This window comes from Camelina sativa, chromosome 11, assembly GCF_000633955.1.
Source record: "Camelina sativa cultivar DH55 chromosome 11, Cs, whole genome shotgun sequence".
In the NCBI taxonomy this organism is placed as follows: Eukaryota; Viridiplantae; Streptophyta; class Magnoliopsida; order Brassicales; family Brassicaceae; genus Camelina; species Camelina sativa.
The window spans coordinates 10,092,647-10,120,269 of record NC_025695.1 but is presented as its reverse complement, the minus strand read 5'-3'; the positions used below and the strand labels follow the sequence as shown (position 1 = coordinate 10,120,269).

Below are 27,623 nucleotides of genomic sequence, written 5' to 3'. Positions count from 1 at the left end.
TTATTATGCTTGGTTCAATGTTTTCTTGATTTGTATCCTTGATGATGATTTTCGGATCTGAGTAGTGTGGTAGTTCTTGAGGATGGGATAGATTAGGTGGAGGATCTTAAGATGTAGAGTGTTTAAGCTTTGATTTGTATGATTCCCTTCTGGACTAGAGTTAGAAATACTTGTTTCTCTCTAATCAATTGGAACTAGGTTTTAGACATTTCCGCATACAAAAGGTGTTCGATGAAATGTCTGACCAACTAGTGCTAGAGACTTACGTTCCTAGCCTAAGAGATTAGTTGTCTAGGATATTTGTTGACGTGAATGAACTTGTTTTTCATGCCATGCTTGATCATGTTTCTCTAGCGAGAGCTAGGTTTGGAAGTGGTTGAGTTTGATTAGCTTCTGTCAAGAGATTGGATTAGCTAAGAAGTGATGTTCATTGTTTAGGGATGGTTTGCTTGGGGCATGTTAAACACTTTATAGACTAGGATACTCCACCGACATCAATTACTCCCATCCTTAGGACTTCTTTCTTCCTGATTTTTATTGCATTCCTGAGATTGTTTCTTATCTTGCGGTTTTGTTCGTGTTTAGACTCGTTTATGTTTTCATTCATTTTCGTTTCTTGTCATCCATTCTCGTTTCTAGTCCTAGAACATATTTCCGTTTTGCATCCTGATCATTTTAGGATTGCTAGATATAAAATCATTCTTTGAACTGTCTTGACTTGTGAAATCTTGATTGCATCTTGAGTGACTAGCAACATCCCATTTGGATTGACACCTTAAGTACTACAACACATAAGGTTAATTGAACCTGCTAGGAGACACAAAAATCCTAGTATCAAACTATTACACAAAACTCTTTTGTACTAATATGCCAATTTTGAATAGTAACTGTACTACTTATCCTATTAAGTTTCCCAAACGTACTAAATCACAAACACACCCAAAAATAAATTATTTCATGTACGAGAATGGTTAATCATATACGATATTTTATTAGATCAGTATCTTGAACTTTATTTTATAAAAAAAATTTATATATTTTTATATGTTAAATAATTTTTTGGATATATTTTATCATTTTTTATACAATCTCATCATATAATCTTAATATATTTTACATTTAGCCAATTGTCCATTTTAAAGATCATAACTTATTTTATTATATATGTAACTCATTACATTTAACCCGTTGTATGATATAAATATCTGAAATATATTTATTTTTAAAAATTTAAATTAGAGTATTTTTGTTTAAAAAATGTTTTGATATATTAGATATTTATCATATTTTTTAAAAATATCAAGTTAAACTTGAATTTTATAATTTATCAATAAACTGTTCTTCCCTAAAATGGAGCTTGATAGAGTAGAGAGAAAAACACTCATCTTTATTAAAAGGAAAAAACAAACAGAAAAGTCATGAATCTTGGTCATTACTAACAAATATGGAAACTCTCATCATTCTTATAATCTCACAATAATTTACTCTAATCACTCAACCACAAATCACTTAACTTCCATAATTCTATCTTGTAACTGATTGCTATCAAATCCAAATGAAACCTAAATTACTAGGTTTAAGCGACAATTTTCTTTTTGCAAAAAAAAAAAAAAAACGACAATTTTCTTTTAACACCGTATTCAACGGGGATATAGATCAGTGATGGATGCATCGTCAAAAGACCCTGAAACACACTGGTCACTTTCAGGTCTATTATGAACGAAAAACCCTGGTTGCTGAGGCATTGGTAAAGTTACGGTATTGCTAGTGAGCATCACAAAGATGGTTGACATGATCGGACGCTCTACAAGATCTTCTTGAACACACAAAAGACCGATATGGATGCATCGGACCACTTCACTTTTTTGGCAATTATCTATAACAATTGGATCCACAAGGTCTAATGGTGTTCCTTTGCTCCAAAGCTTCCAAGCCTATATTTCAGTCAATCAAATTAGTTTGATACATCATTGCTTACATTGCAATTTGGAAGAGAAGTAAATATAAACTTGTTTGCCTTTAAACTTACATATGTAACCAAGTCATGTGCGCCATCTGTGTCGTAGAAGCTGTCGTTCTTCTTACCACTTATAATCTCAAGAACTAATACTCCAAAGCTATAGACATCAGATTTTACTGAGAACTGGCCATGTATTGCATATTCCGGAGACATGTAACCGCTGAAATCCACAACAAAACTTTGGTATATTGGCAAAATTATGTTTAATAAGCTAGCTTCAACTTGTAAGAAGAAAACAACGACTTACAAGGTACCAACTATTACGCTTGTGCTTGCCTGGGTTTCGTCCATTCCAAAGATCCTTGCCATTCCAAAATCAGCAATTTTTGGATTCATATCTTCATCCAGGAGAATGTTACCTGCTTTGAGGTCACGGTGTATGATTGTGAGCCGTGAATCTTGATGAAGATATAAAATCCCACGAGCAATCCCTCCAATGATCATGTATCGTCGAGTCCAGTCCAGCTCACCTTGCTTTGCAGGGTCTGTGTGCGCACATAAATTTAAATCTAAAAATGTGAATCCCAAGTTTCAAAAATGGCTAAAAAATCATTGAAACAGAGTAATATAAATGCAACCGACCAAAGAGGAAGTAATCAAGGCTTTTGTTGCGCACATACTCATAAACCAATATCCTTTCTTCTTGCTCAATAGAAAATCCAAGAATCTTGACCAGATTTCTGTGCTGAAGCTTTGCAACAAGAACAACCTCGTTCTTGAACTCCGTGTCACCTTGTCCTGATGATTTTAATAATCTCTTCACCGCAACATCAGTCCCATTAGAAAGTGTACCCTATCCGTTTTCATCAGTATCATCTTGTTATCCAAATAAAAGTTTCTCCCCAGGCGCAGTTAAAGAATTAACTGTATTAAACTGTTAGTACCTTGAAAACCTCACCAAATCCACCTACACCAATCTTATTATTTTCTGAAAAATTGTTTGTTGCAGCTTGAATTATTTTATAATTAAGGTGCAGCGACTCTACCGTTGTAATATCATCTCCTGTTGCACAATAAAAGTCGTAGAAGAAGGGGAAAACAAAGAAATTAATTATGAAATTAATCATAAAAATTAGATTGTCGCTCATTCGAATTTTTACCATCAAAGGCTGGTGCAGCAGAACCGGATGTCTTCTTTGCCCTCTTTGCAAGGAAGCAATAACCAGCAATGAAAAGCACAACAGTCACTGTAATAGGCACCACAATGGCTACCACTAACACGTTTGAAATCCCACCTTTCCCTGCGTTTCAAAGCATCATTCTAAAACTAAATCAAAAGGATAAAATTAAAAATAAAGCAGGGGAGAAAAACAGAGGAAGAAGGAAGAATTCACCAGGTCGTGGAGGAGATGACACCGGAGGAGGAGTAGATACAGGAGGCAGCAGTGGTGGTGGTTTTGTAATGGCGGTTTCGTTGTAGAAAACGTAAAGCTCATACCTTGAATTACAACTAGGGTAAAGAAGTCTTGCTCCAGTTCTGTAAAGAGGCATTGCATTGATGGAGTATTGCAGACAGCGCAAGCACTCTACTCTTGTGAGATCAGGAGTGCACTGAGTCAATACGTACAAAGTCTGGAGTGCGGTCGAATCTGATTTCATCGCACAGAACTTTCTAGAACTGTTCGCAGCTTCCATGGCAGCTTTGTTCATTGCGGACGACACCGAATCTTCGTACCCATATATTTGATTTGGGTTAGATGACATATTACCGTTCCACATGATCGACAAGGCATTGTATGAAATGGTCGAGAGAATATTCCGTTCAGAGTATCGGAGCATACACTCGTCGTAATAGATCACGGCTTCTCTCTCATTCGGACACAGACGTAGTGTGTCGTTGACAGCCAAGTCAACGCAGTTACGGCAAACTTCCGTCGTAACGTCTCCCCGGCAGAGGAAAAGACCGGTTATTATGTCAGGGGCTTCTCCCGCCGTAGCGTTTTGGAATCCAGTGGAGTATGATGAGGCGTCGGAGGAAGAGAGAGAGGCAAAAAGAGTTCTGCGATTGGTCAAGAAAGTGATGTTTCTAGAGAAATTTGTCGTACTTAGATTTCTACAGTGACTCTGTATTAAGGCAGATGCTCCGAAACTAGTAATGAGGAAGGAGAAAAGGAAAAGGAGGAGGGAAGAGTCGCGAGAAAGCATTGTTCAACTTTCCAAATATGGGTTACACATCATGAATCTCCGATTTATATAATGATATTTTGTTTTCTTTGTCTTTGTGGCTACTATAGATTAACGTGAAAATAGAGATGGTTTTATGCGACGACTAAAGTCAATCGACTCATAGTCAACTGCTTTTTTATTACGCCTGTTTTACTAATTGTGACTCCCCGAAAATTTAATCAGAAACATAAAATAGTCAATTGACTATGAAAGTTTTTGGGTTACAACCGTAGAGTTTCTTAAACCGGTGGATCGGAGTAAAAGGCGTTGCAGGGAGAGAGGGAGGACAAAAACAAAAAGAGTTCTGCATGCGATTAGTGAAGAAAGTGTTGTTACTCGAGAAAAATGTCGTATTTAGAAGATTAAAGAGGTGCAAGAGCCAAGAAGACATGTTTCCACTTCCTTCAGCTCTATTTGGGTTTCAAAACATGAAACAGAGGATGTTTTGGGGCGACGTAACATATTAATTATCAAACTATCAACTCTGATTATGGATCATATTTCATTAACTTTTAGGTCAATGATTTATTTTATTTTGAATAAAATGTTAAATTATATTAGGTCAATGATTCAACTATCATATGTTGAGAGCCATTCAAAAAAATTCAGGTTATACATAGCATTTCCCCCTTCTCATTTGCAACTTAAAGTAGAAATCAAGAAATACAAGCATTTAAAATCTAAGTTTAATATTTTTTCCATATTTTTTGAGAAGTGTTTGACAAGTGACATCTTCAAATTTGATTTTTCCTTCTCTTTTCTTTTCTTTTTGAATAACTATTTTTTTTGTTAACAACTTTATTTGATTAGCTTAATCAATGCAAAGGAACATCGTTTATAAATAAACTCAAACACGGTTGAACACGAACTTTACGTACCGAATTATCTGTTTTTGTATTAACTTGACAAGACATTAAATAAAGCCTAACTATTTTTTCATGTATAGTATTTTATCTTAATAAAGGAATCCTATTATGTATTCTTATAAAATAAATTTAAGCTGGACTATTATTATTAGAGTTCAAACACAAACAACATTAAGGCATCAAAATCTATTGCGCCGGCCCTGGGTACAAGTCTGAAGATCAGAAAGAGTTAGATACAAGACGGGTTCCGTGCAGAATAATATATATGTAGGGTTTGGTGTATGGTTTGAGGCGTTTATTGGATGGATTAATTGAGTTTTTAAAGGGCTTTGGTGGGTTTTTGATTTGTCGGGCATTTAGTGAAACTTCAAAGACAAATTTAGTGAATTTCAAAACAAGCTTTTACAGAGGCCATTCATGTCTAGTTTCCATATTTTGACGTTCATTAAAATTTTGGAGGATAAATGCATATGGTTGAAACTTGGAGGAGAAGAAACTTTAAAGTAAGTTTTGTGGGAAAACTACAAACTAGTTTAGTACTTAAAAGATTGAGAAAAGGGAATTAACTTTGTTTTCTAAACTAAGAAAACACCTCCAGAAAACAGAACTGAGAAAAACGGAGACGCATTTGTTAAGTCAAGTTTTAGTTCCTCTCTCCCAACATGTTTATTGAATGCAATAACAAACCGGTTCTATTGAGTACCAATACATTATCAAACCAAAACAAACAAGAATGTAGGCACTCTAATGGTGAGATCAATACTCTAATTCCCAATCTTCCACGTCGCCTCCTAGTCTCTGCCTTACAAACGTAGAAACCGAAAAGCCCAATAACAGAGAAAAACAACACCACGCCACTAGATACCCCAAAATGAAGCCTCTAGACTTTAAAACAGAGTCATCTGACAACTTAAACGAAGATTCCTAGTAATGCTTTCACATAAACTATGAGTACATTTCACAATTCGCAGTTACGGGTTGGGTTACATTCGTATCAAATACAGGACCAGTTAATTCAGTAGATTGGATTAATTTTAAGTCAATTATAAAAAAGAGTCCCTTGTAAAGGAAGTGACTCAGGTTTTAGTCTTTAATTGGTTAAGTAACAAAAATACTCTTGGTGAAAGAGAGGCTTAAAAGAAGAAACACGTGAGACAGTTGACAAATTTATTTGCCGTTGACTAGCTTATAAGCTGATCTTATCTCTTTAGAGAAGGTAGTGGAAAAGGTTGTTACGATCTCGAGTTTGTTAGATCGTGAGAGAGAGGGAGAATAGAGAAGCTTGAGAGATCTTGTAATAGAATTGATTCAAAAGGTTCTAGTGGATTTCGGAGTGATATCTCTGGCGAGATGTAGCGTTCCGGTTTGGGCGTGAACTCGTTAAACTCGTGGTGTCTCTGTTTTCATTCTTTTGTTTTCTTGTTCTTTATTCATCTTGTTTCGTGTTCACTGACGTTTGATTCGGAGTTATTGTGAGTGATCAGAGTTAGATATCCTCACAAATTGGTATCAGAGCTTACGGTGGTTGAGCGGTGTTGGATCGAAGATGTCTGGGTTCCGATTGCGGTGTTTGACGGTTCCGGTGACTTCTCCTTATGGAAAACAAGGATTCGTGCACATCTGAGTGTTATTGGATTGAAGGATGCGCTAATAAGAGGAACAAGATCCAGAGAAGAAAAAGAAACGCGAATCAGATGAGGCGGCAAGATTAGAGAGATGCGATAAGGCGAAGAAAGTAATCTTTCTTAATGTCGCGGATAAGGTGCTGAGAAACATTGAGCTATGTGATACGGCAGCGGAGGCTTGGGCTATGTTGGACAAGATGTTCCAACCTACATCTCTTCCACATCGGGTTTACTCGCAACTCAATTTCTACACATTCAAGATGCAGGACAATAAGAAGATTGATGAGAACATTGATGATTTCTTAAAGATTGTGGCGGATCTGAATCATTTACAAATTGAAGTTTTTGATGAGGTACAAGCTATTATTCTGTTAAGCTCTCTACCTGCTAGGTTCGATAGTTTGGTTGAGACACTGAAGTATAGTACTGGAAGAGAGAAACTGAGGCTGGATGATGTAATGGTAGCTGCGAGGGATAAAGAAAGAGAAGTAGCTCAAAGTAATAAGTCTGTAGGAGAAGGATATTTTGCTCGAGGTAGATCAGAGGGAAACAACAACGGATCTAAGGGCAAAGGAAGGTCCCGATCTAAGTCTAGAGAAGGTAAAAGAGTCTGCTGGATTTGTGGTAAGGAGGGACACTTCAAGAAACAATGTTATAAGTGGATTGAAAAGAATAAAGGGAAGTCTACTAGATCAGAAAAAGGAGAGGTTAGCTTGGCTAAAGCTGGAACAGGTTCAGATCATGCAATGGTATTAATGGCTGAGGAGACTACTCTGTTTGTATCAGGAAATTCTGATGAATGGGTTCTTGATACAGGTTGCTCGTTTCACATTACCCCAAGGAGAGACTGGTTCCATGAGTTCAAGGAATTAGATGCAGGGCTTGTGAAAATGGGGAATAATTCTTATTCTCAAGTAAAGGGAATTGGTAGTGTCAGGATAAGGAATGATGATGGGACACAAGTTATCTTGACAGAGGTGAGATACATGCCAACCATGTCGAGAAATCTAATTTCTTTGGGAACTCTTGAAGACAGGGGATGCTGGTTCAAGTCACAGAATGGTGTTTTAAGAGTTCTGAAGGGTTGTTCAACAATTTTGAAAGGTCAGAAGAGAAAAAAGCTGTATATTCTTCAAGGAAAGGCAGAAACAAGTGAGTCTAATGTCTCGGAGAACTCCAAAGATGAGACTACACTATGGCACAGTCGCTTAGGCCATATGAGTCAGAAAGGGATGGACATTCTGGTTAAGAAAGGATGTTTGGACAAGGAAGTTATCAGCGAGTTAAAGTTTTGTGAGGATTGTGTGTTTGGTAAAAATCATCGAGTGAGCTTCGCACCAGCCCAACATGTAACTAAAGAGAAGCTTGGTTATGTGCATTCAGATTTGTGGGGCTCTCCACACAATCCACCATCATTAGGTAACTGTCAATACTTCATCTCTTTTATAGATGATTATTCGAGGAAAGTTTGGATTTATTTTCTGAAGAAAAAGGATGAAGTGTTTGAGAAGTTTGTTGAATGGAGGACAATGGTTGAGAATCAGTATGAAAGAAAGGTAAAGAAGTTGAGAACTGACAATAGTTTGGAGTATTGCAATCATCAGTTCGAGAAGTTTTGTAAAGATACAAGAATTGTTACGCATAAGACGTGTGCATACACCCCCCCAAACAGAATGGTGTCGCAGAACGATTGAACAGGATAATTATGGATAAGGTGAGGAGCATGTTGAGTGAGATTGGTCTAGAGAAGAGATTTTGGGCAGAAGCGGCTTCAACCGCAGTTTATATGATTAATAGATCACCCTCTACAGTTATCGATTTTGCTTTGCCTGAAGAGAAGTGGACTTCTGCGATACCAGATCTAAGTATGTTGAGGAGATTTGGCTGCTTAGCGTATGTACATGCTGACCAAGGTAAACTTAACCCAAGAGCTAAGAGAGGAATCTTTCTGAGTTATCCTGAGGGAGTTAAGGGTTTTAAGGTGTGGCTTCTGGAGGAGAGTAAGTGCGTGATCAGTCGTAATGTGGTGTTCAGGGAAGAGATCATGTATAAGGATCTGAAGAATGGCACTTGAGTTCTACCATATGGAACTGAACTCGAGTTTGTCGAAGATAAGTCAGATAATACTGATCAAGGTGGAGCAGAACGATTTGTTAATGTTCGAGGTGGAGCTCCTCTTGGTTCAGATGCGAGTTTAGGTGCTACAGATCAAACTGATAGTGCAGTGGATCAACAAGGAAGTCGAGAAGAGTTAGACTCAGAAGAAGATGGTGAAGACCTGAGTGATTACCAGTTGGTAAGGGATAGAGGCAAAAGGGTAATCAAGTTCAATAAAAAATACAATGAGTCTAACATGGTGGGATATGCTTATTACACTGAAGACGACAGTAAAGCAGAGCCTAAATCTTATCAAGAGGCACTTACAGATCCTGATTGGGAGTTCTGGAACAAAACTATGAAAGAAGAGATGAAGTCTATGAAGAAGAATCATACCTGGGATCTTGGAGACAAACCAAAGAACAAGAAGGTAATAGGGTGCAGATGGGTGTTTACCAGAAAAGCAGGAATACCGGGTGTAGAAGCTCCGAGATTTAAAGCCAGACTCTTGGCTAAGGGCTTCACACAGAGAGAAGGTATTGATTATACAAAGATTTTTTCACCTGTTGTCAAACATGTTTCCATCAGGTACATTTTGTCGATGGTTGCACAGTTTGATATGGAATTGCAACAAATGGATGTAAAGACTGCTTTCTTACATGGTTTTCTGGATGAAGAGATTGTTATGGCTCAGTCTGAAGGTTTTGTTGGTCAAGGCTGTCGAGAAAAGGTATGTTTTCTTAAAAGGTCTCTTTATGGCTTGAAGCAATCACCTAGGCAATGGAATCTTAGGTTTGATGAGTTCATGTGGAGTATTGGTTTTGAAAGAAGTGCCTATGATAGTTGTGTATATTGGAAGATGTTAGAGAATGATACACGCATCTATCTGTTGCTATATGTCGATGACATACTGATTGCTTCGGTTGACAAGGCTCAAGTTTGTGAGTTGAAGAAGCTGTTGAGTGAAGAATTTGAAATGAAGGATTTCAGAGATGCTAAGAAGATCTTGGGGATGGAGATTTCTAGAGATCGTGCTGCAGGAACTTTGACTTTGTCACAAGAAGAGAATGTGAAGAAGGTGTTGAGGACTTTTAAAATGGATCAGTCAAAGGCAGTAGCAACTCCAATGGGAGTGCATTTTCAGTTAAGAACAGCTTCTGATAAGGAGTATGAAGATCAGTTTGCTAGAATGAAGGTTGTTCCTTATGCGAATACGGTTGGTAGTGTGATATATTCGATGATAGGTACTCGACCTGATCTTGCTTACCCAGTGGGAGTTATAAGTCGATTCATGAGTCGACCCTTGAAGGAGCACTGGCAAGCAGCAAAGTGGGTTCTGAGATATATGAGGGGGACAGAGAGGAAGAAACTCTGTTATCAGAAGAATGAGGATTTTCTGTTGAGAGGTTATTGTGATTCAGATTATGCCAACAATGGTGATAACAGGAGATCGATTTCTGGATATGTTTTTACAGTAGGTGATAACACGATCAGTTGGAAAGTCGAGGTTACAGAAAGTAGTTGCCATCTCGTCGACAGAAGTAGAGTATATGGCGTTGACGGAGGCTGTAAAAGAGGCTATATGGCTGAAAGGTTTGGCAGAGGAACTTGGTTTTCCTCAAGGTGCAGTGGAGGTGCATTGTGATTCTCAAAGTGCTATCGCATTGGCAAAGAACTCAGTGCATCATGAGAGGACTAAGCACATTGATATCAGGTTACACTTTATTCAGGATATCATCAGTGAGGGTATCGTGAAGCTGGTGAAGACAACAACTGAGTGTAATCCTGCATATATCTTTACCAAGGTTTTACCGGTGGACAAGTTTGAAGGAGCTTTGCAAATGCTCCGAGTTCGTGATAATTGAAGAGGTGAGTTGGTAAGAGAACTGAGCGGTGAAGTTCAGGGAGGTTAAGAGCGGTTAAGCTCAAAGGACAAGAGTGGTTAAGCTCTGAAGTTATGAGTGGTTAAGCTCAAGTACTGGAGGAGGAATCCTGGAACTAGAACAAGGAAGACTGTTGAAGGCAACCAGAGTCAAGGTGGAGAATTGAAGGAAGTGACTCAGGTTTTAGTCTTCAATTGGTTAAGTAACAAAAAGACTCTTGGTGAAAGAGAGGCTTTGATCTCTTAAGCTTAAGAGAAGAAACACGTGAGAAGCACGTGAGACGGTTGACAAGTTTATTCGCCGTTGACTAGCTTATAAGCTGTTCTTATCTCTTTAGAGAAGGTAGTGGAAAAGGTTGTTACGATCTCGAGAGAGAGTGAGAATAGAGAAGCTTGAGAGATCTTGTAATCGGATTGATTAAAAATGTTCTAGTGGATTCCGGAGTGATATCTCCGGTGAGACGTAGCGTTCCGGTTTGGGCGTGAACTCGTTGAACTCGTGGTGTCTCTGTTTTCATTCTTTTGTTTTCTTGTTCTTTATTCATCTTGTTTCGTGTTCACTGACGTTCGATTGGGAGTTATTGTGAGTGATCGGAGTTAGATATCCTCACACCTTGGTATATTGATCAAATTTTCTAGACCCATAAACACAAATAGTAAAATGTCATTTACAGAGGAGCTATTAATGTTGTAAACACATTACCGTTTGATGAAGTATATATCTCAACTCATACACTTTACTGTTTCAATGGAACTAATGTCAAACTCTTTCCAATGTTATTTCACTAGAGAAACATTGGCTAGACTCGAGGCCCTCTCGTAATTGGTTGCGTCTATTTGAAAAGAAGAATCCAGGTGGTTGAGGATCGGGTAAATCGATGGTATCGCTTGTGAGCATCAACAGGATTTCTGACAAGGTGGGACGATCTTTTGGATCTTTCTGAACACATAGGAGCGCGATGTGGATGCATCTTGTCACTTCTTTGTTTTGACACGAAATGCTTGAATCTACGAGCTCTAATGGCGACTTGCTTTTCCACAACCTCCAAGCCTGTCACGCAATTTAATCATCAATTCAGCACATACAAGTAAAACCACCGCTAGATAAGATCTTATTCTTAATTATTTGATCATTTATCAAAGCACTTAGTTCTTCTCTGGTACTCACGTATGTGACGAAATTCTCAGTTGTAGTGTCTGACTGCTGGAAGAATCTGTTATTTTGACCACATATAATCTCAAGAACTAAGACTCCAAAACTATAGACATCAGATTTCATTGAGAATAAGCCTTGCATTACATATTCTGGGGGCATGTAACCACTGCAAGAGTCAAACACAAACAACATTAAGTAGACCGTATATTCAAGCTTCACTACATAGGCCATATAAAGGGTAGTAATAGTATGTTCTTACCGTGTCCCAACTATTTTGTTTGTATTAGCCCCACTTTGATCCATCCCAAAAATTCTAGCCATTCCAAAATCAGCAATTTTTGGGTTCATATCAGCATCTAAGAGAATGTTGCTGGCCTTGAGATCACGGTGTATAATTGTGAGCCGTGAATCTTGATGAAGATATAGAATTCCTCGAGCAATTCCCTCGATAATGTTGTACCGTTTTCTCCAGTCTAATTTCTCATTGTTTGTAGGGTCTATACTTACAAAAATAGTTATCAGCTAGCAAAATATCATGAATAACATATATTTATGCAAATTTCGCATACCAAAGAGGAAGTAATCGAGGCTCTTGTTGGGGACAAACTCGTAAACAAGTATCTTCTCTTCTCCTTCAAGACAAAACCCAAAAAGCCTAACAAGATTTCTATGCTGGAGTTTTGCAACAACAAGAACCTCGTTTTTGAACTCTTCTTCACCCTGTGCTGATGCTTTGGATAGCCTCTTCACTGCAACTTCTATTCCATTAGGTAACGTACCCTACAACTAAAGAGATACTTTGATTCCGTAAAATCCAAGGTTTGTCAAAAACAAGTAATGGACCAAGTAGCTACAGAAATGACACCTTGAAAACTTCGCCGAATCCTCCTTGACCTAGCTTGTCACTAAATTTTTTGGTTGCAACTTTAACTGTTTTAAAATCGAACTTCAGGGATTCTACAGTTGTAATACCAGCTGCAAAAATAACAACAAAAAAAAAAAATCAAAGACACACCCTCTGATATCAGATCACCAAGAAGCCAATCTATCATCATCTGAGAGTGTTGTAATAAATGTTCCATAGACTCTACTCTACACATGCTAAAACCTAAAGGCCAAATAAAAGCATATGAATAACACTCACAATGATCAAAATCGAATTCTTGATATGTTTTCTTTCTCCTCCAGCAAAGTCCAACATATCGTCGAGCAAGCAGTACGAAGATGACGATGATGATTACTCATACAACAATGGGAACAAGAAACACCACAATAGCTCCTTTGGCTCTCTTGTCAGATTGCAGTGGAGGAGGAGGAGAAGCCAACGTAATATTTTCAAAAGCCTTAGAGAATTTTTTTTAAATCCCAACGGAAAAAGCAACTAGCCCGTATAACAGTGCAAACTTGCTCCTGACCGCAGTCACCTACGTTTTGTCGCAGGCAACTCTCACAATCACGAGAATGAGATGTAAGATCTGGCGTGCATTGCATTAATGCGTAGATATTCTGGGAAGGTGTCAAGGCTGCAACATCAGCTGTGTAATAGCTACTACTAGACGATGGTGTGCTTTTTGCATTGGAGGTTGTAATAATCATACGACCCATTAAACCTTCCCATATCGCCGTGAACTCTTTTTGAATATTTGAGTTGATATCTCCAGTGTTGTTAATAACCTTGCGCGGGTACAGCTCTGTGGATATGTCGTCGAAAAAAGTACTAGAGTAGCGCACATGGCAAAGTATGGGATCACCTGGCCATGTAAACGCGCCTGTCTGGTTACCACAACTCCGTAACAAACCATCAGAAGCTTTCTTGATACAATCAGAACAGTCATCTGGAGTTGATCCTGGGATACACATCCCTCTTGCGAAGACACGGTTTGGTTCTTTCCCGATGGAACCGCTGTAGAACAAGCCGTCTCCAGCGGTGACGTTGGAAGGAAGATAAGAGAGTATTTGTCGGAGATTTGAGTCGTACGTACTGTTGGGTGTGAAATTCCCATTGTTCATGCACTGTTGTTGTGCTGAAACTGAAGCAACACAGAGGACAAAACAGAGGATTGAAAACAAACTCCTCTGTTTCATATTTTTCCTTTATGGGATTTTGTAGCTTTGTCTTTGTAATAATATATTTGATTCTCTTGCGAACTCCCAAATGTTGAATTTGTCAAACTCAATTACGGTGGTCCCAAAACTTGAATATGCGGTCGTCAGTCAAAGACATTTTGTGGTTCACATCGTGAAAGTGAAGCTCCCATTAATTAAAGAAGATGGAGAGTTTGAGACGTTATTGTCTAATAATCAAAAGCATTCAAATCAAAGACAAAAATACGAAGACTCATTAGGTGATTCACATTAAGAGACAAAATTAGTATTTTAAAGACGAGAGACGTTGAAGTAAAAGACAAAAAAATAGGGTGACTCATTTGCTGCATCACAATTATTATCTCTTTGACATTTTTTTCTCTATAACCAAAGTTTCCTCTGTTTTGAATAATCAAAATAATGATTATCACTTCATTTTTTTCTTTTCTTTTTGCAACCAAAGTCTTCTCTCTTTTGGGAATAGTCAAATAATGGAGTCTATACTCTACATAAAGAAACTAAAATCTAATTTTTATGATTAATAATTATACCATAGAAAAAAGAAGTTAAAACTAAGCATTTACTAGGCAGTAGTAGTTTTACAAAAAAAAGAAAGAGTAGTTAGTTTGTATTTTTTTCTCACCAAAAAAAAAAGTTAGTTTGTATTTTTTTTAACACGTACAATGGTAAATATTTACTAGGTAGATCCATACCTGAGTTAAGCGAAAACAGAGATTCTGCATAGCATGCATCATGCATGGTTTGGATGTTAATTTGTATTTTTTTTTTCACACGTACAACGGTAAGTATTTACTAGGTAGTAATAGATCCAAGTAGTTTTACAAAAAAAAAAAGGAAAAAAAGAGTAAATTGCATCTAATTTTAGTAGAAGAAAGTTCTGTTTAACATTGATTAAAATATTTATGAGATCCATTAAAGTCACTAAAATTCCAGTTTTTAAAAGACTTTTCAAAATTCATGTTAAAATAACTTGGCTTATTAGAGGATTTACTTAATTAAAAATACAAGGTTTTAATTTCATGATTTTAAGTAGAATTTGAGAAGATTTTTATATTATATCATAATAACTTTCTTAAAATCATCCAAATATTTATACACATGTAGTATATCCAAACCAAGCCGATAAGATATAATATCTTTTTTTGTATATTTTGATTATAGGTAAGTTTTTTTCCCTATATATTGTCATGCAAGCTATAGAAGTTGTTTGTAAATAATTAACTAGAGCAATCCAAACTAAAAATACTGAACCGAACTTCAAAATTGCATCAGACAACACCATCCAAATTGAATTACATATGGTTTTATTTAATTTCAGTTTCTATATATAAAACCAGATTGCCAAACCAAAACTAAACAATAAACTGGCTTCACCACCTCTAGAAATATGTAAATAATTGTTTTGGTGTAATTCTACGGCGGCAAAAGCTGCTAACCGAATATTCAACGAGGATATAACACAGTGATCGATGTATCATCAACAGATCGATATGAATCAAGCGGGTCTTTTTGAGGTCTACTATGCACGACAAAACCTGGTTGCCGAGGCACTGGTAAAGTCACAGTATTACTAGTGAGCATCACAAAAATGGTTGAAAATGTCGGACGTTCTGCATGATCTTCTTGAACACATAAAAGACCGATATAAATGCATTGAACAACTTCACTCTTTAGACAATTATCTAGGATAATTGGATCCACAAGGTCTAAAGCATTTCCGTTACTCCAAAGCTTCCAAGCCTAAAAATCAATCAATAAATATATTTTTTTTGTAACCATTGCTTATTGTAAGAGGGCTAATAAAAAAAAAAATTATTGCCTTAAAACTTAGTAACCAAGTCAAGTTCTGCGTCTGTCTCGTAGAAGCTGCTGTTCTTCCTACCGCTAATAATCTCAAGAAGTAACACTCCAAAGCTATAGACATCAGATTTCATTGAGTACTGGCCATCAATCGCATATTCAGGAGACATGTAACCGCTGGAATCCACAACAAAAGACAAGTATTTGCAAAAATTTGACACACTTCAACTTATGAGAAGTTAAGTACGTAGAAGACTTACAAGGTACCAACTATTCTGCTTGTGTTCTCCTGGGTTTGGTCCATTCCAAAGATCCTTGCCATTCCAAAATCAGCTATTTTGGGATTCATATCCGCATCTAGGAGAACATTACTTGCTTTGAGGTCACGGTGTATGATTGTGAGCCGTGAATCTTGGTGAAGATATAGAATCCCCCGAGTAATCCCTCCAATAATCTTGTATCGTTGAGTCCAGTCCAGCTGACCTTTGTTTTTATCGTCTGTGTGCAGAACAATAACAACCAGGTTCTTGAATTACAGTTAAATCAGAAGATTTGCAACCACAAGTTTCAGCAATATGGCTAAAAAATCATTGACACAAAGCAATAAATGCTACTGACCAAAGAGGAAGTAATCAAGGCTTTTGTTAGGCACATACTCATAGACCAGTATCCTTTCTTCTCCTTCAATAGAAAATCCAAGAAGCCTAACAAGATTTCTGTGCTGAAGCTTTGCAACAACAACAACCTCGTTCTTGAACTCTGTTTCACCTTGTCCTGATGATTTTGACAGTCTCTTCACCGCAACTTCAGTCCCATTCGAAAATGTACCCTATTTGTTTTCATCAGCAACATCTCGTTAACCAAATGTGTTGACACAAAATATAAAAAGTACACAACCTTAGGCGCAGTTAAAGAATTAATAGTAAATAGTACCTTGTAAACCTCACCAAATCCACCTTGACCAGTCTTATTCTTTTCTGAATAATTATTTGTTGCAGCTTGTATTGTTCCATAATCAAGTTGCAGCAACTTTATGGTTTTCATATCATCTCCTGATGCACAGTAAAGAAGTCGTAGTAATCAGAACAAAAAAAAAACAAAAAAAACTGCTCAATGACAATAATCAAACCCAATTAATTAAGACTGTTAAAATCATTTGAATCTTTACCATAAAAGGCTGGAGCATTATTCAAAGTCTTCTTTGTCCTCTTTGCAAAGAAACAATAACCAGCTATGAAAATCAGAACAACCACTATAATAGGCATAACAATGGCTGCCACTAAAGCTTTTGAATTCCTATCTTTCCCTGCGTTGCAAAGATTATTTTCTTGAGATCGGATAGTGGCAGATGAGTTAGATTTTGAGAATAGAGGAGAAAGAAGTAAAGAGAGTTCACCAGGTGGTGATGCTTGTTGTTGTGGTGGTGCTCTAAGGAGCGTTTCATTGAAGAACGCGTAAAGCTCGTACCTCGAATTACAACTAGGCAAATGAAGTCTCGCTCCAATTCTGTTAAGACGCATCCCATTAATGGTTTCTTGCAAACAGCTCAAGCAGTCTATTCTTCTAAGATCAGGAGTGCACTGAACCATGCCGTACAAAGTCTGGAGTGCAGTCCAATTGGCACTTATCGTAGAGAACTTTCTAGGACTGTTAGCTGCTTCGACGGCAGCTTGGTTCATCGTGGACCACACGAAATCTTCGTACCGGTCTACTTGGTTGGTTGAAATATTGGCGTTCAACATCCTCCATTTCCATTCTATATTAGCATTCAAGGTCGATATAATATTCTGGTCAGAGTATCTGAGCATGCAGTCCTCGTAGTACAGCACGGCTTCTTTCTCATTCGGACAACGACTGAGTATGTCGTTGACGGAAAAGGCTACGCAGTTACGGCAAGCCTCTGGCGTGACGTCTCCCTGACAGAGGAAAAGTCCTGTGACTTTGTCGGGAGCTTGTCCCGCCGTGGCGGTTTGGAATCCGGTGGAGTAGGAAGCGTTGGGGGAAGAGAGAGAGGATAAAAGGGTTTTGAGATTGGTGAAGTAAGTGCTGTTTCTTGAATACGTTGTTGTATTTGAACAAACGTTTTTTGATTGAGCTGAGACTCTGAAGCTAGTGAGGAAGGAGAAAAGGAAAAGGAAGATGAAAGAGGCGCGGGAAGACATGATTGGTTTTTTTTTACTCAGATTTGTGTTTCACATCAGGAAGCTTCCATATATAGAATGAATATATTTTTGTTCTTCCCTTTAAAAACAGAGGATGGGGTTGTGACGATGTGTTTGATGACAAGAAGTTAAATTAAAGTCAAAGTAAACCATTCAGGTCTTTTTGAATTTGAAGCCACATTCAGGTATTCACGATTCTTATCTCTTTGATATTTTTGTGGTCATGTGTCCATTCTTTTGGAATAGTCAAAATGCCAACAATTATATGTGACAGACAAATACGAAAAAAATGGTCAAAATAATAATAATAATGAGAAATGATAACGTTCATGTATATCACTATCATAGTGATTTAATAAGCAAAAACACAATATGTGAAGAAAACACCACACATACTAATAGAAATGTATGGCTTGGTATATTGATGAAGATTCTGGAGCCAAAAATACAAAGAAGAAGATTTTCATAACAGAGTACTCATATTACAAATTTAGAAATGATAGAAAGAGTGTACTGTACATGAAGTTTGATCGAGTATGTATATCATAATAAAAGTGATATTCCTGCAACATGGTTTACGTCACAATCATCTCAATGAACTTCAATGAGGATCCACATCTGAAACCGTTACATCATTGACAGTATGAGAATTGGACCCTATCATAGACTGCCTCAACTCTATGCACTCCGGTACTCGTTCTTGGTTGCTTCCATTTGGAAACAAGAATCCAGGTGGATTAGGAGTAGGTAAAATGTGGGTATTGCTAGTTAGCATCAACATGATCGTCGACAACTTGGGACGCTCTTTTGGTTCTTTCTGAACACATAAGAGCGCAATGTGGATGCATCGTGTCACTTCATTGGTTTGAATATTCTCTAAAATGGTTGGATCTATGATTTCTAATGGTGACCCGTTTCTCCACAACCTCCAAACCTGCAACAAAATTAAACCATCAATCAAGAACCCAATGATAAGAATATATTGTTGGTTTAGTCATTGGATCATCAACCAAGAACTTAGTTCTTCTTTGGAACTCACATATGTGACTAAATTCTCAGCTGTAGTATCCGACTCGTTGGAGAATATGTTATGTCGACCACATATAATCTCAAGAACTAAGACTCCAAAACTAAAGACATCAGATTTTGTTGAGAATACGCCTCGCGTCACGTATTCTGGGGATATGTAACCGCTACAAGAGTAAATCACATGAAATATTAAGTATGTTACTGACCCCTATCAGTACATAGATCATATCAAGAGTAATAAAAACTCATGATCTCTTAGATAAAATTTTCTCTTTTATTGGTAGGTTCTTATTTTAGGTCTCTTATTTTTGAAAATATTGTTTTTTTAAATTTAAAAATTTTAAATAGAATAGAAGTGGTATAAATGTGTAAACATTTAAGATTTTATAAAATTAGAAAATATTCCATTTTTATTTATTTTCAAACATACAAAACATAATAAAAACATTAATACATATTACAACAGAAGTGCAATTTATAAATGGAGAGATTAATGATTAATTTTAATACTGATTAGCTCCAAATTTTGCCCAAATATTCTCAACCAAATCATCTTGCAAGTGTTTAATTTGTTTTAGATAGTGGCAAAATCAAAAATATTTGGATCTTGTTTTGGTAAATAAANCTGAACCATGCCGTACAAAGTCTGGAGTGCAGTCCAATTGGCACTTATCGTAGAGAACTTTCTAGGACTGTTAGCTGCTTCGACGGCAGCTTGGTTCATCGTGGACCACACGAAATCTTCGTACCGGTCTACTTGGTTGGTTGAAATATTGGCGTTCAACATCCTCCATTTCCATTCTATATTAGCATTCAAGGTCGATATAATATTCTGGTCAGAGTATCTGAGCATGCAGTCCTCGTAGTACAGCACGGCTTCTTTCTCATTCGGACAACGACTGAGTATGTCGTTGACGGAAAAGGCTACGCAGTTACGGCAAGCCTCTGGCGTGACGTCTCCCTGACAGAGGAAAAGTCCTGTGACTTTGTCGGGAGCTTGTCCCGCCGTGGCGGTTTGGAATCCGGTGGAGTAGGAAGCGTTGGGGGAAGAGAGAGAGGATAAAAGGGTTTTGAGATTGGTGAAGTAAGTGCTGTTTCTTGAATACGTTGTTGTATTTGAACAAACGTTTTTTGATTGAGCTGAGACTCTGAAGCTAGTGAGGAAGGAGAAAAGGAAAAGGAAGATGAAAGAGGCGCGGGAAGACATGATTGGTTTTTTTTTACTCAGATTTGTGTTTCACATCAGGAAGCTTCCATATATAGAATGAATATATTTTTGTTCTTCCCTTTAAAAACAGAGGATGGGGTTGTGACGATGTGTTTGATGACAAGAAGTTAAATTAAAGTCAAAGTAAACCATTCAGGTCTTTTTGAATTTGAAGCCACATTCAGGTATTCACGATTCTTATCTCTTTGATATTTTTGTGGTCATGTGTCCATTCTTTTGGAATAGTCAAAATGCCAACAATTATATGTGACAGACAAATACGAAAAAAATGGTCAAAATAATAATAATAATGAGAAATGATAACGTTCATGTATATCACTATCATAGTGATTTAATAAGCAAAAACACAATATGTGAAGAAAACACCACACATACTAATAGAAATGTATGGCTTGGTATATTGATGAAGATTCTGGAGCCAAAAATACAAAGAAGAAGATTTTCATAACAGAGTACTCATATTACAAATTTAGAAATGATAGAAAGAGTGTACTGTACATGAAGTTTGATCGAGTATGTATATCATAATAAAAGTGATATTCCTGCAACATGGTTTACGTCACAATCATCTCAATGAACTTCAATGAGGATCCACATCTGAAACCGTTACATCATTGACAGTATGAGAATTGGACCCTATCATAGACTGCCTCAACTCTATGCACTCCGGTACTCGTTCTTGGTTGCTTCCATTTGGAAACAAGAATCCAGGTGGATTAGGAGTAGGTAAAATGTGGGTATTGCTAGTTAGCATCAACATGATCGTCGACAACTTGGGACGCTCTTTTGGTTCTTTCTGAACACATAAGAGCGCAATGTGGATGCATCTTGTCACTTCATTGGTTTGAATATTCTCTAAAATGGTTGGATCTATGATTTCTAATGGTGACCCGTTTCTCCACAACCTCCAAACCTGTAACAAAATTAAACCATCAATCAAGAACCCAATGATAAGAATATATTGTTGGTTTAGTCATTGGATCATCAACCAAGAACTTAGTTCTTCTTTGGAACTCACATATGTGACTAAATTCTCAGCTGTAGTATCCGACTCGTTGGAGAATATGTTATGTCGACCACATATAATCTCAAGAACTAAGACTCCAAAACTAAAGACATCAGATTTTGTTGAGAATACGCCTCGCGTCACGTATTCTGGGGATATGTAACCGCTACAAGAGTAAATCACATGAAATATTAAGTATGTTACTGACCCCTATCAGTACATAGATCATATCAAGAGTAATGCATATATACCGTGTCCCAACTATTCTGTTTGTATTAGCTCCACTTTGGTCCATCCCAAAAATTCTTGCCATTCCAAAATCAGCAATTTTCGGGTTCATATCAGCATCAAGGAGAACATTGCTGGCTTTGAGGTCCCGATGTACGATTGTTACCCGTGAATCTTGATGAAGGTATAATACTCCTCTAGCGATACCCCGGATAATGTTGTACCGCTTTGTCCAATCTAATTGCCCTTGCTTTCTAGGGTCTGCACATAATACAAAAGGAGTTATTGGCTATTTTAGATTTCAATTTGAGAATCATATCAAAATATCATAATATATACTAATTGCACATACCAAAGAGGAAGTAATCGAGGCTCCTGTTGGGGACAAACTCGTAAACAAGTAACTTTTCTTCTCCTTCAAGACAAAACCCAAGAAGCCTAACAAGATTTCTATGCTGGAGTTTTGCAACAACAACAACCTCGTTCTTAAACTCTACTGCACCTTGTGCTGATTCTTTGGATAGCCTCTTCACTGCAACTTCTGTCCCATTTGGCAACGTACCCTATTACATTACATCAAAGAGAGTTGCTTTAATTTTGTAATTCCATCTTTTATCAAGTGATGAGACAATAAAGCTACAGATATGACACCTTGTAAACTTCACCGAATCCACCTTGACCAAGCTTGTTACTCCTTGCAAAGTTGTTTGTTGCAGCTTCAATTATCTTAAAATCTATTTGGAGGGAGTGTACAGTTATACCAGCTGCAAAATCAAATCATATCAACAAAAATTATCATCATCTGAATATTTTAGGAACTAAGGGGGCAAAAGAAAAGCTTAAGACCAACACTCACATTGATCAAAACCAAATTGTTGATTTGTTTTCCTCCATGAGAAATATACAAAAGATCGCCGAGCACGCAGTACTAAGAAGATGATGACCATCAAGATGACTACTACAATGGAAAACACAATTGCCACTAAAGCTCCGGTTGAGATTTTCCCACTATCTGCGGAATGTGGAATATCACCTTTGTCAGGTTGCTGCAGAGGAGGAGAAGGAGCCACCATGATATCACCAAAAGCATTAGAGAATGTTTTCAAATCCCAACGAAAAAAGCAGCTTGGCCGCATAACAGTGCCTCCTTGCTTCTGAGAACAGCACAACTGATAGTCATTTGTGCTTTCTTGGAGACAACTTTTACAATCATCAGAAGAAAGATCAGGCGTGCATTGCATCAATGCGTATATATTCTCGGAAGATGACATGGCTGAAATTGGAGCATTGTAATAATTATTACTAGACGATGGTGTGCTTTTTGCTGTGGAGGCTGCATTAATCATACGAAAGATTACTCCGTTATATATTTCACTCAATTGGCTTAGATTTGAGTTGACATCTTCAGTGTTGCTGACCAGTAAAGACGGTTCCATATCTGCAGATCCAGAGAAAGAAGTGTTGGAGTAGCGCACATGGCAAAGCGTGGGCTCACCGTGCCATGAATAAGCTTCTGTATTGTTAGGACACCTCTGTATCAATCCATCAGACGCTTTCTTGATACAATTAGAACAGTCATCTGGAGCTGACCCTGGGATGCACATCCCTATTGCGTAGACTTGGTTCTGTTCTTGTCCGATGGAACCATTGTAGAAGAAACCGACTTGAGCCGTGACATTAGAAGGAAGAGATGAGAGGATGAGTCCGCGATTTTTGTCGTATGTACTGTTGGGTGTGAAATTCCCACTGTTCATACATGTTTGTGCAGGAACTGAAGAAATATTGAAGCTTACTATGAGGAAAAAACAGAGGATACTCTGTTTCATAATTCCTTAAAGATTTTAGCAGAAGCAAAAAAAAATCTTTGTATCTGTCAGTTTCTTACGGGTGTAAACAGAAGATGGAGATTTTTCTCCGAAATATCTTGTATTGAATTCGTCAAACTGATAACAGTGGTCATTAAACCTGCATACACACACGGTAGGTCATACTACAAGCTACCAAGGATGAGTCAAGCGTGAGAAGTTGGGACTTGTCCAAAGACTTTTACAATTATATGAATCAGATATGTGGCAGAAAGAATAATGTATTTTTGGGATTAAAAAAAAAAAAAGATTCGCAATGAGAAGCCGAAACGTTTGACCAAGTCTAGATAGAGAAAGCTAGAGAGGAGCCACACAATCAAAGACGTGTAGACTGAAATAAAGACAAAATACGAAGGACTCATTAATTTCAGTGATTAAAGACGAGCAACACATCAATCTCCAATCTAAATCCTGGAGCGCTAATGGAACCAAAAATGTCAAACCCTAATTCCCCAACTGAATGAGGAGAAACAGAGGAGTAGTCAAAACTGATTCGGAAACGATAGAAGAAACCATATGTTTCCAGTTTATGTGACATCGGTTTAGTAAATTAACATTCATAATTTCATATCAAATAGAGTAGACACTAATGTTTCGGCTTATTTACAATTTTAAAATCGAGCCGTAGTAAACAAGAAAACATTTGTTGGAAGTACATGTGGCACCAAGAAGAATACGTTGTCGCGTAGTGTAGTATGATGTTCTCTTCCTATTTTTGTAAAAGTCTTCAATTTTATTCTCCGTTCGTTATGAAGGGTCTTTGCCACGTGTGACGTGACCTAGTCAAAAATAAACAAATTTGACGATTAGAATGATGGTCAAACAAATGAGAATTCATATCTGGTGTAAACAAATTTTAACGCTACTATCAAATGTTAAGGTGTAAATCCATAGAGGACATACATCAAATATTTCTTTGCCTCCAGGTTCATTCCAATGCACAGTACCTATACATTGGGTTATTCTCAATTGGCTTGGCTTTTCATCAAAATTAAAGACGAGAGAGCATAATTCTTCTCCACCAAAATAAACTATGATAGAGTATGTCTAAAAGCTGTAACAAGGGTTCGTAACTATTTTGACTTAAAGAGTAGATTCATTTTGGTATAGTTTCATTTCGATATCTTGAATCACCAATAAAGTTCGCTACTTTGGAAGAGAGCCTTGGTTAGATTCACAAAAAACATAAATGGCACTTAAAATTATGAGGAAGCAGATGTAAAACACTATTTTTTCTTTGAATATAATTTGACATTGATTCACAAAAAAAAAAAAAAAAAAAAAANGACAAAGGACTAACACACAACTCTTCTTTCCCCTTTTTTTCTTTTCTTTAGATGGATGACTCAGAGAATATGTGCGCTTCCATCAATCAAAACATGAATTTCAACGATAATTAAAAGTGAGTGACTATTTAAAGTTTTGACTTGCAAAAAATATACATATTAATATTAACATCTAATTTCAACGAGGACTAACACTCGTTATCGATGCATCATCAATGGAACAAGCAAAGTACATGGAAGTGGACGGACCAGGCTGCAATCTCTCGGCTAGTGGGTTTGGTTCGGATCTGACCCTAAAGACAAATCCAGGTGGTTGAGGAACAGGTAGGGTAATTGAAGTATTAGTGAGCATTTGAAATATTGTAGACATGGTTGGACGATCTGCGGGGTTTTCTTGAACGCACAATAACCCGATATGGATGCATCTAATAACTTCATATTTATCATAATTCTCCCCCATGGCCGGGTCTACGAGTTCCAAGAAAGATTTGTTGTTCCAAAGCCTCCAAACCTGTTGAGTCATTTCACAAGAAACCAATGTTTAAGTCCAAGACCACCTGTTAATAGGAATAGAAAGAATTTCAAGATTACATAGGCTTTTTTAGTACTAACATATGTGACCAAATTGCTAATTGAGCCATCTTGTTCGTTGAAGCTACTATTCTTTTTTCCACCAATAATCTCCAGAATCAATACTCCAAAGCTATACACATCAGATTTCATCGAGAACTGCCCTTTCACCACATACTCGGGAGGCATGTAACCGCTGCAAAAGACAAGCACACATCACTTTCAGTTTTGTCATAAACAAAAAAAGGACAGACAGATTATAAATGAAATGAACAGTTATTTACAATGTTCCAACTACTCTTCTTGTATTGTCCTCAGTCTGATCCACTCTGAAATTCCTTGCCATACCAAAATCCGCGATTTTCGGGTTCATTTCAGCATCTAAGAGAATGTTACTCGCTTTGAGATCACGATGTATGATTGTGAGCCGTGAATCATGATGAAGATATAAAATCCCACGAGTGATTCCCCCAATAATGTTGTAACGTTTTTTCCAATCCAGCTGAGCCCTCTTTTTATGGTCTGCAAATACAATATATAGTATCACTATACAGAGATTGATAACTAAGACTTAGATATTATATGCCTATCAATTTTTTTTCGTACCAAAGAGAAAGTAGTCGAGACTTTTATTGGGCACAAACTCGTACACAAGTATCCTTTCTTCTCTTTCAACAGAAAACCCGAGAAGTCTAACCAGATTTTTATGTTGGAGCTTTGCTACAAGAAGCACCTCATTCTTAAATTCTTGTTCACCTTGACCTGACGTTTTAGACAACCTCTTCACCGCAACTTCTGCTCCATTGGGGAACGTTCCCTGTCAATTTATATGATCTTCACTCACTATCAGATTTTTTTTTTTTTTTGGCAACTAAATTTATAACACAAACTAGTAGTTGAGAAAAGTTTAAGAACATTATGCATGCCTTGTAGACTTCACCAAATCCACCATGACCTAACTTGTTAGTCATTTGAAAATTACTTGTTGCAGCTTCAATAGTTTTAAATTCGAATTGTAGTGAACCTGAAGTTGTAATATCAGCTACAGCAGCTGAAAGCATACATAGTGTTATATTGGAGCCTGTCCTAGAGACATTAACAGGTTTAGAGGAAAGAGTGTTGTATAGTCTCTTACCATCATCTGGTAATGCAGTATCATAAGTCGTCCTTGACCTCCCTAAAAAAAGAAATATAACCATATGACAAGTAAGAACAGAGAAAGTGATGAACAACTAATTGAAAACGTTTATAATCCTAAAACTCAAAATTTGACATAGCGCCAAACCATGGAGAACTCACTAGCAAATTCTTGGTACGTTCTTCTCCTCCTATGAAGAGCAAACCCTAGAGCAAGTAGCACACTGATCACAAAAGCAAGACCAATAATGATTCCGATAATTCCTGGAAAAAAAACCCGAATACAGGCAGCTGTCTGAGTATGAATCAAGCGTTTTTAAAAATCATGGGGCATAGTAAAGCAACGTACCTCCCTTGTTTCTGGTTGACCTGTTGCCTGATGAAGGTGATATTGGGGGTTGAGCTGGAGGTGCCGAAGTAAGGTTAAAGGCTGAAGAAAAGGGATAAATATCCCACCTGAAAACGCAGCTAGGACGAAAAACAACCCCACCCTGTCTCCCATGGCAACATGATTGGTATTCTCTGATACTTGCACTTAAACAGATGTTGCAGTCCCCTAATGATATGATCGGTGTGCATTGCATTATTGCGTATATATTCCTGAAAGACGTCAAAGTAACTGCTTCAGCTGCATAGCTCATGCGTTCAGATGACCATGAAGTTGCTCTATCTATCATACGACTTGTTAAGCCGTCCCACACTTTATCAAAGTTTGTTACCGTGGATCCGATATCTCCAACATTGTACTTGGTATACTTTGGTTCCATCTCGAGTGATCCAGTAAAAGAACGGTTGGAGTAACGCACCATACAAAAACTCCCATGTTGGGGCCAAGCGAGGCCTTCTATCTGGTTGGTACATTCTTCTATCACCTCTTTAGAAGCAAGGTCGATACAGTCGGAGCAAACCTTTGGTTCAACACCTGAGATGCACGTCCCGAGAATATATACACGATCATGGCCTTGGCCAATTGCATTGCTGAAGAAGTCGCCTCGATCTGTGACATTAGAAGCTAGAGTAGAGAGGAGAAGGCGACGGTTTGTATCATACCTATCACCGGGTTTAAAGAAACCAGTTATCCCGCATGGTGCAAACACAACAGGAAAGCCTATAAGAAGAAAACAAAAGATTACCAATAGATTTTTGAATTTCATTTTTTTCTAAGATCATCTGTTGTTTGGGTTTAGGACAGCACGCAAGTGTGTTTGTATATGCATATATTCACGTCCATGACGCATTGTCAAACGATTGCAAAGTTGTACTTGACTCGTTGGTTGCTTTTTCAACAAATTGGAAAAATCGTCCATGACTGGAAAAAGTTAGAGAAACGCTGCCAATTATCAAAGTCTAGAGAAGACGAAGAAGTAGAGACAGAAAAAAAAAAAAAAAAAAAC

At 37.4% G+C, this 27,623-nt stretch overlaps 5 protein-coding genes across 8 annotated transcripts; all 5 read right to left on the bottom strand.

Moving 5' to 3' along the window:
• LOC104722696 (cysteine-rich receptor-like protein kinase 15) lies at positions 1,601–4,254 on the bottom strand. Its single transcript, XM_010440899.2, has 7 exons — positions 3,355–4,254; positions 3,121–3,261; positions 2,905–3,023; positions 2,603–2,813; positions 2,268–2,505; positions 2,030–2,180; positions 1,601–1,934 (listed from the first exon to the last, which is right to left on the bottom strand). Exons 1-7 carry the CDS (start codon positions 4,163–4,165, stop codon positions 1,641–1,643), a joined length of 1,965 nt encoding a protein of 654 aa, XP_010439201.1. The 5' UTR covers positions 4,166–4,254; the 3' UTR covers positions 1,601–1,640.
• On the bottom strand, positions 11,277–13,822 carry LOC104722692 (putative cysteine-rich receptor-like protein kinase 32). The gene is made up of 7 exons (XM_019231811.1): positions 13,264–13,822; positions 12,957–13,052; positions 12,678–12,787; positions 12,382–12,592; positions 12,072–12,309; positions 11,825–11,978; positions 11,277–11,707 (listed from the first exon to the last, which is right to left on the bottom strand). The coding sequence occupies exons 1-7, from the start codon at positions 13,820–13,822 to the stop codon at positions 11,417–11,419; spliced, it is 1,659 nt and encodes a 552-aa protein (XP_019087356.1). The 3' UTR covers positions 11,277–11,416.
• On the bottom strand, positions 15,156–18,011 carry LOC104722693 (cysteine-rich receptor-like protein kinase 15). 2 transcript variants are annotated; one of them, XM_010440893.2, is made up of 6 exons: positions 16,887–18,011; positions 16,652–16,770; positions 16,337–16,547; positions 15,979–16,216; positions 15,754–15,895; positions 15,156–15,658 (listed from the first exon to the last, which is right to left on the bottom strand). In XM_010440893.2, exons 1-6 carry the CDS (start codon positions 17,878–17,880, stop codon positions 15,362–15,364), a joined length of 2,001 nt encoding a protein of 666 aa, XP_010439195.1. In that variant the 5' UTR covers positions 17,881–18,011; the 3' UTR covers positions 15,156–15,361. The 2 variants fall into 2 exon arrangements, with proteins under 2 accessions (XP_010439195.1, XP_010439197.1); XM_010440895.2 differs by having other exon boundaries at positions 15,526–15,658; positions 15,738–15,895; positions 16,887–18,010.
• LOC104722695 (cysteine-rich receptor-like protein kinase 14) lies at positions 18,277–23,412 on the bottom strand. Of its 3 annotated transcripts, XM_019232316.1 has the most exons (7): positions 22,790–22,882; positions 22,228–22,704; positions 22,023–22,135; positions 21,724–21,934; positions 21,395–21,632; positions 21,156–21,309; positions 20,513–21,050 (listed from the first exon to the last, which is right to left on the bottom strand). In XM_019232316.1, exons 2-7 carry the CDS (start codon positions 22,640–22,642, stop codon positions 20,718–20,720), a joined length of 1,464 nt encoding a protein of 487 aa, XP_019087861.1. In that variant the 5' UTR covers positions 22,643–22,704; positions 22,790–22,882; the 3' UTR covers positions 20,513–20,717. The 3 variants fall into 3 exon arrangements, with proteins under 3 accessions (XP_010439199.1, XP_019087861.1, XP_010439198.1); XM_010440896.1 differs by having other exon boundaries at positions 22,228–23,411; XM_010440897.2 differs by lacking the exons at positions 20,513–21,050; positions 21,156–21,309 and adding an exon at positions 18,277–18,814 and having other exon boundaries at positions 22,228–23,412.
• LOC104727810 (putative cysteine-rich receptor-like protein kinase 16) lies at positions 24,701–27,429 on the bottom strand. The gene is made up of 7 exons (XM_019232332.1): positions 26,579–27,429; positions 26,392–26,493; positions 26,019–26,134; positions 25,699–25,909; positions 25,377–25,614; positions 25,135–25,288; positions 24,701–25,033 (listed from the first exon to the last, which is right to left on the bottom strand). The coding sequence occupies exons 1-7, from the start codon at positions 27,381–27,383 to the stop codon at positions 24,701–24,703; spliced, it is 1,959 nt and encodes a 652-aa protein (XP_019087877.1). The 5' UTR covers positions 27,384–27,429.

Coding starts and splice junctions, on each gene's coding strand:
- LOC104722692 (XM_019231811.1), bottom strand. CDS start 13,822: ATGAACAATGGGAATTTCACACCCAACAGTACGTACGACTCAAATCTC. Junction 12,788..12,956: donor AGAATTCGATTTTGATCATT/GTGAGTGTTATT, acceptor TTATTTTTGCAG/CTGGTATTACAACTGTAGAA. Junction 12,593..12,677: donor GATTCGGCGAAGTTTTCAAG/GTGTCATTTCTG, acceptor CTTTAGTTGTAG/GGTACGTTACCTAATGGAAT.
- LOC104722696 (XM_010440899.2), bottom strand. CDS start 4,165: ATGCTTTCTCGCGACTCTTCCCTCCTCCTTTTCCTTTTCTCCTTCCTC. Junction 3,024..3,120: donor TGCTGCACCAGCCTTTGATG/GTAAAAATTCGA, acceptor ATTGTGCAACAG/GAGATGATATTACAACGGTA. Junction 2,181..2,267: donor AGCGTAATAGTTGGTACCTT/GTAAGTCGTTGT, acceptor TGTGGATTTCAG/CGGTTACATGTCTCCGGAAT.
- LOC104727810 (XM_019232332.1), bottom strand. CDS start 27,383: ATGAAATTCAAAAATCTATTGGTAATCTTTTGTTTTCTTCTTATAGGC. Junction 25,615..25,698: donor TCTCGACTACTTTCTCTTTG/GTACGAAAAAAA, acceptor TTGTATTTGCAG/ACCATAAAAAGAGGGCTCAG. Junction 25,289..25,376: donor AGAAGAGTAGTTGGAACATT/GTAAATAACTGT, acceptor TGTCTTTTGCAG/CGGTTACATGCCTCCCGAGT.
- LOC104722693 (XM_010440893.2), bottom strand. CDS start 17,880: ATGTCTTCCCGCGCCTCTTTCATCTTCCTTTTCCTTTTCTCCTTCCTC. Junction 15,896..15,978: donor AGCAGAATAGTTGGTACCTT/GTAAGTCTTCTA, acceptor TGTGGATTCCAG/CGGTTACATGTCTCCTGAAT. Junction 15,659..15,753: donor CAGACGCAGAACTTGACTTG/GTTACTAAGTTT, acceptor ATTGATTTTTAG/GCTTGGAAGCTTTGGAGTAA.
- LOC104722695 (XM_010440896.1), bottom strand. CDS start 23,197: ATGAAACAGAGTATCCTCTGTTTTTTCCTCATAGTAAGCTTCAATATT. Junction 21,935..22,022: donor GATTCGGTGAAGTTTACAAG/GTGTCATATCTG, acceptor GTAATGTAATAG/GGTACGTTGCCAAATGGGAC. Junction 21,051..21,155: donor CTGAGAATTTAGTCACATAT/GTGAGTTCCAAA, acceptor ATTTTGTTACAG/GTTTGGAGGTTGTGGAGAAA.